This window comes from Spermophilus citellus, assembly GCF_964194105.1.
Source record: "Spermophilus citellus genome assembly, contig: SCAFFOLD_283, whole genome shotgun sequence".
NCBI lineage: Eukaryota > Metazoa > Chordata > Mammalia > Rodentia > Sciuridae > Spermophilus > Spermophilus citellus.
In genome coordinates this window covers 236,821-250,447 of record NW_027673068.1, presented here as the reverse complement: position 1 = coordinate 250,447, position 13,627 = coordinate 236,821, and the positions used below count along the sequence as shown (strand labels likewise).

The following is a 13,627-nucleotide window of genomic DNA, read 5'->3' as shown; positions in this document are numbered from 1 at the left end:
TTATAAGGGATTACTTTATGGGCAAAGACATTAATAAACTGAAAGTAAAAGGATGGAAAACAGTATACCATGCAAACTCTCTTCTAATTGTTTCTTAGTGCCCCAAACATTTTGATATATCTCTGTTCATATTTATTTCTAAGATATTCTTATTTTTCCTCTGACTTCTCCTATAATTCATTCCTCATTCAAAAGTATATTTTTTATTCTCTAGGTGTTAAAATGTTTTCTGTTTTTATCTTGTTTTAAATTTCTAACTTAAATCCATTATGATCTGTTAATGGTCATTCTAGGTACTGAGAAGCTGTATGCTGTGTGGACGGGACGGGCATCAGGCCAGGAGAGATGGGGAAGTGACACCACCATGGAAGAAGATCACAACTGCCTCCCTGAACTTCCCAACAAATGTCTGAAACTGCAGGTGTCCAAAACCCAGCTCACACCTATCCCCCACCTCTCAAACTTTTTTCACACAGGACACCTTACTCTACTAAGTGAAAAATTAACCTCTGGGAAGGACTAAACTTTGGATCCATTAGGTGCTGTGATGCCTAGACATTTGGTTCCTGAACAGTTATTGCTAATATCAGGCTGGGGGTGAACCACATGGCCCCAAATAAGGTAGTGGCAATGAGGAGAAGGGTGTAGCAGCACCATTCCAATTGGTGTTTTAAATGCCTTTATCAATATATAAAGGTATTAGAAATCCATACATTTAAAATGAACATTCGTGCATTTAAAGTGAATGTTTTTTATTATATTCACATTCTTTAAAACAATTAAAATTAGACAAAAATAAACATTGCTCATTAGAGCCATCAAAAAGAAACCCTGTTCACTAGAACACTTGGAGTGGAACCACCATATGACTGAGTTATCCCACTCATTGGTTTATATCCAAAGGACTTAAAACCAGCATATTGCAGTGGTGCAGCCATATCAGTGTTTATAGCAGCTCAATTCACAATAAACTATAGAACCAACCTAGTGTGCCCTTCAACAGATGCATGGATAAGAAAAATGTGGTATATATACACAATAGAATATTACTCAGCCTTAAAGAAGAATGAGATGATGGCATTTGCAGTAAATGGATGGAGATGAAGAATATCATGCTAAGCAAAATAAACCAATCCCCAAAACCAAAGTCCAAATGTTTTCTCTGATACAATAACAGCAGTGTGGGGTGAGGACGAGGGAAGAATAGAATTACTCTGCATTAGGAAGAGGAAAGTGAAGGGAGGGGTGTGAAAATGGGGTAGGCAGGATAGTAGAATGAATTTAACATTTTTACCCTATTTGTATATATGTTACATAACCGAGTAATTGTACACCTTGTACAACCAAAAGAATGAGATGTTATACTCCATTTATGTATGATATTCTTCTGTAATGTATAACTAATTTGAACAAATTAAAAATATAAAAAAAGGATTGGTACAATATTCAGAAACTCAGTGTAATTCATAATGTTAACAGCCCAAGAAGCAACATCATAAGACCATATCAAATGACACTGAAAGGCATTTGTAATTATCAATAGTACCATCATCTACAACACAACATTCAAAACCTAGCTATTGAGGGGAAATTTCCTCAAATGTAAGATTATTTAAAAATATTCCTACAGATAGCATAAAAATTAATGGTGATATATAGAAATATTTTCTCATAAAGCCAATTTTTTTTCATTAAAAATCACCAGAAGGGCTGGGGATGTGGCTCAAGCAGTAGCGCGCTCGCCTGGCATGCGTGCAGCCCGGTTTCAATCCTCAGCACCACATACAAAGTGTCCGCCAAAAACTAAAAAATAAATATTAAAAAATTCATTCTCTCTCTCTCTCTCTTAAAAAAATCACAAGAAACATAAAATTTCAGAACTAAAAATCAAATTAAGTATGCTGCAGAATATAGAATTAACACACAAACACATCCACACACACACACATACACACACACACACACACACACACACACCTCAATTGTATATCTATATATTACCAATGAAGTGGAAGTCAAAACAAATAAACCAACACAATTTACAATTATTATAATGAAAATTGAACAATAAATAATGAAATAACCACACATGTGAGATATATGGTGAAAATTCCAATAATCTTATAAAAAATATCAAAGAATTAAATAGGGACATGCCACATTCAAACACTGGAAGATTCAATACTAAGGTGATCGGCACCAGTACCATTTATATCAAAGTCACAGTAAGGTTTCTTGTAAGCATAGGGAAACTGATTCTATGAAGTATAGAGATAGTAGAAATGCTAGAATAGCCACAACAATGTTGAAAATAAAGAACAGAGTGAGAAGAATTGTTTTTCAAAGTGAAAATGGGGACTTAAAAAGTCAAATGACACACAGATAAATGGAAGAGAAGAGAGAACTGAAAAAGTACACCAACAAATATATCTAATTAGTTTTTGACAGAGGTAGAAAACCAACTCAACAGATGAGGGGTCACTTTTTCAAAAGGTTTTACTAGAGTAAAGGGACACTTACAAAACAGTTTTGATTGCTCACTTTTCAAAAAAATTGTAAGTCAAGATGTAGCATGTGATTAAATGTAAACCCTAAAGCTAGACCTTTTTGAAATGCCATAGCACAAAAACTGAGGGCCTTTTTCATAAAAGAAAAAAGGCAATGTCTTCTAAATAAAAATTTAAAAACTCTTGGAGAAAAAATAGAGACCTAGAGAAAATATAGGCAAATCACACATCCAACAAAATACATATCTGTAAAGCATAGTTTTTTAAAGCTCAACATTTAAAAAACACAACCCAATTAGAAATAGTAAAATACATGCAAAAATGTTCCCTAGATGGGATGAAAAAGATGACAAATGAACAGTTAAAGATGGTTCACATCACATATATGGAAGTGTGAATTAAAACCATAAGAAACATGAGTACATTGCAAATAGAATGGCTAAAACAAATACTAGTATTTTCAACAAGTGTTGGTGAGAATGCAAAGAAGTGGGTCATTCGTGTGTCATTGTTGGAAACATCAACTCTGCAAAATAGTTTCTTTTGAGCAGTAAAAAGCTTAAAATATAATCCAGCAATTTTACTCTGAGACATATATCCCAGAGAATTAAAATTCTAATTTTAAGTAAAATCTTCTTTGTAAATATTCATAACAAACTGATTTATATTAGCTAAAAATTGATAACCTACAAATGTCCTTCAGTAAGTGAATGGCTGAAATATTTCTGATATATCTACACAAGGGAGTTCTAGTTATCACTAAAGATAATTCAAACATGGAAAAACTTGGATGTGCATCATGGATATTACACAAGAGAAAAAAGGAAGCCGATCTCACAGGGATACAGAATTTGTGATTCCATTTAAATCACAGTCAAGCAATCACATAATTAAAGAGACAGAGAACTGTTCAGTGGTTTCCAGGAGTTAGGAATGTGGAAAAAGGATCTTAATATATCCATGAGGGGTAATGTAGGGAGCAATGTAATGATTATATGATCATGCATCTTTATTGTGGAAGTCATTACATGAATGTAAACTTGGCAAGATTGCATAGCACTAAACACACAAACATGCATATACACACAGAGATGACTCCACATACATTGATGCAATTGGTTATAGTCTTGCCTGTTTTTCTAATGCCATTCACAGTTTGGATAGTGTAGAAAAGGAACATTTTAAAGTTGGGAGAGGCTGAGTAAGGATTATATGGGACGTCTCTCATATGTTCTTTTTAGGTCTTTAAATCTACTATTATTTCAGCATAAAAAGTTAAAATATACACCAAAATGGGATAGAACTACAACCTAACATATGACAGAGAAAAATGAAACAACATAACAAAACTGATTATATCATATGGTGGTGAAAATATGAACTGACTGGGCAGAGTCCAGAACTCACATAATGGGTTCAAATGTGAAAGCAAGCACATCTGGTAAAGCCAGTTTGCAAAATAGTTTGCTTCTTATAACATTAGATATACACATACTATATGATACATCAAACTCATCTCTAGGTATTTACCCACAAAACAAACTTCTGCATACACAAACTTTGTGTGAATATGTCTATAACACTTTTATTTCCCACAACTGTCAAATCTATAAACTACCTGAAAGTCCTTTAGTGAATGAATGAATGAACAAATTATTGTACATCTTTTTGATGGGAATCTCCTTAGAAATAATAAAGAGAGAACAATTGAACCACTTGATAACATAAATGAGTCTCAAATATATATGTATTATGTATGACATTCTGGTAAAAGCAAACCTGTATGGACAGAGAGAAGATTTGTTGCTGGCGATTGACAGTGGTGTATGACTACAAAGTGGTAGCCAGAGGGAAAATAAATAGATAGATAGATATACAGATAGATATATAGATATAGATATATATAGATATATATAGATATAGATATAGATATATACACATAGATACATATATATATATACATATACATATACTCATACACACATATATACATAGTTATATAAGATTTAAACATATTTTTCATATATTTGTTGATCAATTGTGTTTCTTTTTTGTGAAGTGTCTGTTTAGATCCTTAGCCAATTTATTGCTTGAGTTATTTGTTTTTGGTGGTTTTGAGTTCTTTATATACCCTGGAGACTAATGCTGTATCTGAGGTGGCACAGAGATGGGAATTTAATTTAATTTAATTTCACCCTGCTACATATGGATTTCCAGTTTTCTCAGCACCATTCATTGAAGGGGCTTTTCTCCAATGTATGTTTTTGGTGCCTTTGTCTAGTATTTATATAGGTTTCTCTCTTTGTCTTCTATTCTGTACCATCAGTTTATGTGTCTATTTTGGTGACAATACTATTTTTTTAAAACTATGACCCTGTAGTAAAGCTTAAGGTCTGGTATTGTGATGCTTTCTGCTTCACTTTTCTTGCTAAGAATTGCTTTGACTATTCTGGGTCTCTTATTTTTCTAAATGAATTTCATAATCGCTCTTTCTATTTTTATGAAAAATGTCATTGAAATTTTAATTAGGAATTGCACTAAATCTTTATAAGGCTTTTAGTTTTATGGCCATTTTGACAATGTTAATTCTACCTATCTAGGAGCATGGGAGAGTTTTGCATTTTCTGAGGTCTTTTAAAATTCCTTTCTTTAGTGTTCTGTAGTTTTTATTGTAGAGATCTTTCACCTATTTTGTTAGATTGATTCCCAAATGTTCTATTTTTTTGAGGCTATTTTCAATGGAGTAGCTTTCCTTATTTATTTTTTAGTGATTTCTTCACTGATGTATAGAAATGTATTTGATTTATGGGTATAAATTTTATATCCTGCTACTTTGCTGAATTTATGTATTAATTCTAGAAGTTTTGTGGTGGAATTTTTTGGGTCTTTTAAATATAGAATCATGTCATTGGAAGACAGTGATAGTTTGAGTTATTTTTTTCCTATTCCTATCATTTTAATTTATTTCTTCTGTCCAATTGTTCTGACTAGAGTTTCAAGGACAATATTGAATAAAAGTGGTGAAAGAGGGCATCCTTGTCTTCTTCTAGCTCTTAGAGGGAATGGTTTCATTTTTTTTTCCACTTAGAATGATGCTGGCCTTGGTTTTAGCAAAGATAGCTTTTAGAATGTTGAGGTATGTTCCTACTATTCCTAGTTTTTCTAGTGTTTTGTATATGAAGTGGAGCTACATTTTGTCAAATGCTTTTTCTGCATCTGTTATGGGCCAGGCTATATGGGCAAACACCAGACTCCACTTAACCCTGAGACTCCACGTCATGTAAGAAATGCTTCTCCCATAGAAAACACCGTCTCTGCTATTCTGATCCTGCTTAGCACACTTTGCTTAGAAATGCAAATGCTTTTATTCTTCTTATACAATGTAAAATTTTTATTTTTTGTTCCCAGTTTTTCTTGGGCAAAATGCCCTGTCAGAAAATGATTGTCTAGACATTATAACCATTCTTTAACTTGTAGTCAACTAGGGTCATTTTTACTCACTCTCCCTTCTGCTTATGATTTTAGAGCTCATAATATTTGAGGATTTGAATCAAACAGCCACTTATCATGTACTTATTAAAGCATTGACATGCTTTCCTTGCAGTATAAAAGGTATGCTTTAACTCCTGGAAAGGGTGGAAGAGTGTAGACATGCAGCCTGCCCTTTGGCTCATTAACTAGTGAACAAAGATAGTTCTGTGTCCTTTAAAATTGACTCAGCGATTTATTGCGATCTAGCCATAACACCTCTATTGAGATAATCATATGATTCTTGTCTTGAACTCTATTGATATGATAAATTATATTATTGATTTCCATATGTTGAACTAACCTCGAATTCCTGGGATGAACCCCACCTGATCATGGTGCACTCTCTTTTTAATATGTTATTGTATGTAATTTTCCAGAATTTTATTGAGTATTATTTCATCTTTGTTCTTCAGGGATATTGGTCTGAAATTTTCTTTCCTTGGTGTGTCTTTGTCTGGTTTTGGTATCAGGGTGATACTAACCTCATAGAGTGAGTTGGAAGGTTTCCCTCCTTCTCTCTTTCATAGAATAATTTGAGGAGTATTGGTGTAAGTTTTCCTTTGAAAACTTGTATAACTTGGTTGAGAATACATCTGGTCCTGGGCTTTTCTTAGTTAGTAGGCATTTGATGGCATCTTCTATTTATTTGCTTGAAGTTGATCTGTTTAAAATTGTATGTCCTCCTGATTCACTTTGGTTAGGTCATATATCTCTAGAAATTTTTAGATGTCTTCAGAATTTTCCATTTTATTAGAGTATAAATTTATGAAATCGTTTCTGATTATCTTCTGTATTTTGATAGTATTCATGATATTTCCTTTTTCATCACAAATTTTAGTAATTTGAGTTTTCTCTTCTTTATTAGTATGGCTAAGGATTTATAAATTTTATTTACTTTTTCAAAGAAGCAACTTTTTGTTTGTCCAGTTTTTGAATTGTTTTAATTTCATTGATTTTAGCTCTGGTTTTAATTATTTTCTGTCCTCTACTGATTTTGATGTTGATTTGTTCTTTTTCTAGGCTTTTGTGATGTAACATTAGGTCATTTATTTGTAGACTTTCTATTCTCGTAATTAATGAGCTCAATACAATGAACTTTCCTCTTTGCACTACCTTCACAGTGTCTCAGAGATATTGTTATGTGGTGTCACTATTCTCATTTACTTCTAAGTTTTTTTTTTTTATTTCATCCCTGATTTTTTCTGCTCTCCACTGATCCTTCAATAGCATATTATTTAGTTTCCAGGTGTTAGAGTAGCGTCTATTTTTTATTTATTATTGATTTAATAGTTTTTATTCTATTATGATCTGATAGAATTCAGGGTGTTATCTCTATTTTTTTTTGTATATGCTAAGAGTAGCTTTGTGACCTAATATACGGTCTATTTTAGAGAAGGAACTATGTGCTGCTGAGAAGAAAGTGTATTCACTCATTGCTGGATTAAATACTCTCTATATATCTGTTAAGTCTAAATTATTGATTGTATTATTTAATTCTATAGTTTCTTTTTCGCTTGGAGGATATATCCAGTGGTGAGAAAGGTGTGTTAAAGTCACCCAGTATTATTGTGGTGTGGTCTGTTTGCTTCTTGAAGTTGAGAAGGGTTTGTTTGATGTATGTAGGTATACCATTGTTTGGGGCATAAATATTTATGATTGTTACTTGTGATGTATAATTCCCCTAAACACTATGAAATGTACCTTCTGAGTAATTTTGGCTTGAAGTCCACTTTATCTGATATGAGGATAGAAACCCCTGCTTGTTTCTGTTATCCATGTGAGTGATACTGTTTTTTTTTTTTTTCCCATCCTTCACCTTCATCTCCAGTCTCTTTGCCTATGAGGTGAGTCTCTTGGAGACAGCATATTGTTTGGTCTTGTTTTTTTGATCTAATGTCATTCTATGTCTTTTGGTTATTGAGTTCAGGCCATTAACATTCAAGATTATTATTGAGATATGATCTGTATTCCCAGTAATTGTTTTGTTTCTGGTTTTAATTTGTATTAGTTTCTCTTTTGATTGACTTTCTTTATGTAGTTCCTCTCTTTGTTGGTTTCCCCCTACTTTTTTTTCATTCCATCTTCATTGAATATTTTGTTTAGAATGTTTTGTAGTCAAGCAACAGGGGCAGTAAATAAATCACTGTTTTGATCTCTAGAGCCTGGACTTGGAGTCTGCTGCTTCTGGGAATGTTTCAGTGCAATGATGCTGAAAGATATGCCTATTTGCAGGTAGCTGCTCTTAATGAGGTAGAGTCCATGCCTGATGTGGAATTTATGGATTAGATAGCTTTGAATTCAGATGCCTGCTCTCCTGGGGTGGAAGAAATATGGGTGTGCTCAGTAGCCTTGTGGTGCCAGCTATACCAAGCCTAGAGATGATATCATGCAAGTAGGTGAGCTCCAATTAGCCTGTTCCTGCTCAACTTTGTTTTTTGTTTGCCTTGAAGAAGTTTTCTTTTACAATAAATCCTTTTAACATTTTTCATATATAATAAAGAGCATGTGTTTTTCTTCTTTGTTAGGGGTTGGACCCTTGGGTTGAACAACCCACAGAGTCCTGCTTTTTAAACTATTTTCATGCTTTTGTCTTTATTATTTCTGACTTTTATTTTCTTAGCCAGCTCACAGCCTGAAAGCAATTAACTGCTCACTCACTGTTCACTCACTGTGCATGAAGGAGCAAGATCTGGTGCCTGAACCTAGACCACTGGCTAGGTATTCAGAGAGAGAAATTTCAGGTGAGCTTGGCTGCCCCTCAAATCAGGAGACACTCGAATTAGTCAATTTAAAGAGAGGATGGAGTGGAGAGTTTTTAATAGCTTGGTGTTAAACATGGGGAACTAATTCTAAAGAGAGTGAATTCTTTCTCACAATACTTAAAACTATGCTAAGGCAAAGAGGGAATCCAGTAAACAACGTTCAGCTGGCACAATTTTTAGAAGTGTTACTGGAGATTTGCCCATTGTTTCCCAAAGAGGGTTCCTTTAATGTGCATGTTTGGGAAAAGCTTGGCAGAGAATTATGCACTGGATACAAATCAGCCAAAATATTCAGGTGCATGATCGATTAACTCAGAGAATATGTGGACTTAATACAAACTTGTTTAGATTCAGATCAAGAGAGTATGACATGGTCAGCAGTGGATCTGATCGCTAGTTTTAAGAATGCCCTCAGCCGGCCTTCCCCAGTCTCTTTGTCTGCAGAGAGCATGCCTGAGATGGGCTGGAAGACCTGAGTCAGAACCAGCTGAATTAGATGGAGAGATTCAGAGTGATAAGAGAAGGGAACCTAAACAGGAATTTGGGGAGGATTCTCAAGGGTAACTAGAAGAAGGTGAATTAGTTAGTGAGCTCTGTAATTTAAATACAATGCTCCGGGCTCTCTGCAAGGCCTGTGAGAAACAAGAGTTTCAGAGAAGATGTGGCCAGATTCGGATTTATCCCATCTTTGAGTAGCCTGATTTTGCCCTGTCCTTTTTGTTTTTTTATAGGAGTCATTCTAATGAATATGAATATAAGATATTTATTATGGTTTTGGTTTGCATTTCCCTAAAGATTAGTAATGCTGAGCAACTTTTCCAATGCTTATGGCTATTTGCACATGTATCTTCTTTACAGAAATTTTCATTCAAATCCTTTAGCTATTTTGGAATCACATTATTTGTACTTTCTTTTTGAGTTTTTAGAATATCCTACATATTTTGGATCTCAATCTCTTATCTATTATTTGAAATGATTGTCTCCCATTCTATGGATTGCATTTTTACTCTGATAATATTCAGGGAATATAGCTGAAAGAATTGAAGGCAGAGTCTCAAATATTTGTTCATAGTTGTTTACAAAAATAGTATTTACAGTAGCTAAGAGATATCTACCTATGGCTAAGTGATAAAACATGTATATATGCAATTTTTTTAACAGCCTTAAAAAAGAAGAATTTTTGACAAGTGGTACAACATGTGTTAAACCACAACTCAAAGAAAAGACCACTGACTCCAATTTTAAATCAAATTCAAGCAAGCTTGTAATTCCGGCCGGGATTGTCTCTCCCAAAATCCTTGGGTTAGAGAACAGTACCCCAGCTCTCTAGGAGCATAGTTTTATAGCACAAAAAGTTACAAAAGGGGGGTGTCTTGAGAACTTACAGATAATAGGATTTTGACAAGCATAATACAAATGCAGATAGTAGGTTAATGATCTAAATGTTCAACATTTCAAGTTAGGGAGTAAATTTAGACCCTAACACCAGAATTTATGAGGCACTGCTAAGGTTTCAGAGAGGGTTGTTATCTGGTCAAGGAAAACCAGAATTTATGAGGTGCCACTAAGTTTTCAGAGAAGATTGTCAGGGAAAGCCAGAAATGGGTGAGTTCAAGGTATAGGGAGGCTTTCCAAGCAAGTTTAGAAATTGCAGTACTTTATAGTAAAACAGAAATTAACTTCTCATGACTTTGTGACCCAAAGATGGCTCCCAATCATAAGATGGAATTAGGCTGGGTACATCACATAGAGGAAACTTGAGGACATTATACTAAATAAAATTAGCCAGTCACATGACGAAAAATATGGTCTGATTCCTAATTGTTAGGTTCCCTACAGTACTCAAATTCAGAGACAGAAAGAAAATTTGTTGGGGAAAAATGGGAAGATGAAGAGTTATTGTTTGAGTTTCAGTTTTATAAGATGTAAAGAGTTTTGGAGATGGATGGTTTCACAACAATGTGAGTGTATTTAATTCCTCTGAAATGTACACTCAAAAATGGTCAAGGTGGTAATTTTTATGTTTTGCTACAGAGTGTTACTATAAACAAATTTAAAAATTGTAAAAAATTGAAATTATTCTTCTGATCCCAGCCTAATTCCACCTTAAGATTGGGAGCCATCTCGTCACAAAGTCATGAAAAGTTAATTTCTGTTTTACTATAAATTACTACAATTTCTAAACTTGTTTGGAATTCCTGCCCGTGACTTGAACTCACCCATGCCTGGATTTTCCTGACCAGATAACAACTCTCTCTAAAACCTTAGCGACACCTCATAAATCCTGACTCCCCCTGACCTGATAACAACCAACTCTGACACCTCAGTAGTGCCTCATAAATTCTGATGTTGGGATCTAAATTTATTCCCTACCTTGAAATTTTAAGCCATGTAGATCATTAACCTCCTATATCTGCCTTTGTATTATGCTTGTCAAAATCCTGTTATCTGTAAGTTCTCAAGACACCTCCCTTTGCAACTTTTTGTTTTATAAAAATATGCTCCTAGAGAGTTAGGGTACTGTTCTCTAGCCCAGGGTTTTTGGGCGAGACAGTCCTGGCCAGTTCCAGTGTACACAAATACAAGCTTGTTTTAATCTGATTTAAAATTGGAGTTGGTGGTCTTTTCTTTGCGTCGTGGTTTAACAATTCAAGATGACTGTAATATTAATCCATAAAAGGAAAGTTCTCTCCATGTTAACTCTGCTGTCTTTCCATTTGTAAGCTCTGTATTTATAGAGAAAAAGTTTTCTTTTGGCTATTTATTTAATGTCTTTAAGCCATAAGTTTTTCTAAGAAACAAAACTGTACAAAAGTGAACAAGTGGATTTTTAATTGTTTTTACAGCGTCATTGTTTAGTTATAATTTTTGCTTATAAGTCAATGAAAAGAATAAAACAAAGGTAGTAGGTCTCTGTTTCTGCAGTTTCCATATATGTAGATTAAATCAACCATGCAGTTACAATATTAAATATATATATATATATATTCTTAACAAAATCAGGTGTTTTTTTCCTATCATTATTCTGTAAAGGTGATAGCATAACAACAATTTACACAACATTTGTATTTACAATGTATTTACAATGTATCAGGTATTATGAGTAATCCAGAGATGATTTTAAGTATATAGGGAGATGTTTGCAGGTTATATGAAAATACTAGCCATTTTATTTAAGGGATTTGAGCATTCACAGATTTGGTATCCACTGAAGATCCTAAAAACAATTCCCTACATACACCAAAGGAGAACTGTACATACATTCATATATAGAACTTTGTTTAAACTTCTTAGTTTTCTTAGAATCCATCTTAACCATAACACAATAATTAGTTGGTTTTTTTTGGGGGGGGTGTCTGTTATTTTTAGTAGTGGGGATTGAACTCAGGGGCACTCAACCACTGAGCCACATCTCCAGACCTATTTTGTATTTTATTTAGAGACAGGGTCTCACTGAGTTGCTTAAACACCTTGCTTTTGCTGAGGTTGGCTTTGAACTCACAATCCTGCCTCAGCCTCCAGACTCCTGGGATTACACACATCCACCACCATGCCAGACATTTGGGTCTATTTTTTTTTTTACCTGAGATTTAAGAAGTAGAAATTCAGTAGTAGATATAGTTATAATAAGCAACTGTCTACTACAAAACCTATTGTGAATTTCCTGAGGTTTGTATTTTCCTTTAATACAGTAGTTTACCCATTGGCCCACAAAGCTCTGATATGGAATACAAACACTACCCAAAACTTCCCTATCAAATATCTAAAGGAGAAAATGTGCTTTATAAAACCCTTATGTTACACCGCAATACAATGTAACTGTCAAGCTTTTGGGAAAAGGCACCAGTGCACAGAACTGCAGGCCTCAGTGTGCTTTAGCAAGTACAGGGGAGATGTGAACAGGCACCTCTGGGGCTGTAGAAGGCTGGGTTCTGCAATCCACAGACCTGGCTCAAGACTGGACAAACCAGCCACGCCCTCCAATCTTTACTACTGTCCGGCTCCCCCCGGAATTCCTTTGACCCCGCCCTGCAAGAGCCCAGCAGTTGGTGGCCACGAGACCCAGGCGTTGCATTACAACCGCCAGCACTGTGGCCAGGCCGGTTAACCACACAATGCTGTCTCTCCTGATAATCCTCTCAGGCCTGGCGTGGCCGACCTCTGGCGGCCAGAGTAAGTAAAGGGCCCAACTGGATCCGAGGGCAGCCTTTAGCAGAGACCTTTAGCAAGATGAGCTTCAGCCTCCTAGCTCCAGAAAGCTCAGACAGACTGGTGAAGGATGCAGTAGAGCCAAACCTGTTTCAAGGCTCTGATCCTTGAGGGCCCCTAAGCCCTGGTGGTGAGAAGGCTCCGTGCAAACCCGGGATATTTGTCCCTCATTTATGTGACCTGTATAAGAAGAGGTGCATCTCCTGTGGAGGTGCGGGAAAGAGAGAGTCTGCCTGGGGTCAGGACCCTGGGATGGGGTCTTAGGTTCAGGGTTGAGGTCAACAGGCCCCAAAGTGTCTCTGGATAGTGGTAGCAAATCTCTTGCTCTCACAGGATCTTCTACCTGGAATCAGCAAGGTGGAGTTTTGGAGCTTGGAGTATGTGCAAATGCTGGGGCTTGGGAGTTTAAAAGGTGATGAAGGGAAAGGAGACAAGTAAAGACTGAAGATTCTGCTCCCCACTGGGGAACATTGACCTGTGCTTTTTCTTGCTGCAGGCTCTAAATCATCACTTCTGCAAATTACAGTGCCGGAGAAGTTTGACAAACACACCAACCGTAAGGATGTTACAGAAACACACGTAATTAAGAAATCAATTTTATAAAATTTATCCATGCTT

General features: G+C 35.3%; 1 protein-coding gene across 1 annotated transcript in view; it reads left to right on the top strand.

Annotated features, from left to right (window-relative positions):
- The window catches only part of LOC308640165 (disintegrin and metalloproteinase domain-containing protein 5-like), a gene marked incomplete at both ends in the record, with an annotated part of 106,535 nt that extends 93,415 nt beyond the window's left edge, over positions 1-13,120 (top strand). The window contains 2 exons of the mRNA XM_081312175.1: positions 12,628-12,899; positions 12,944-13,120. Of these exons, the coding sequence (XP_081168301.1) occupies positions 12,628-12,899; positions 12,944-13,120 (449 nt within the window). The remainder of the gene's footprint in view (positions 1-12,627; positions 12,900-12,943) is intronic.
- Positions 13,121-13,627: the final 507 nt, after the last annotated feature.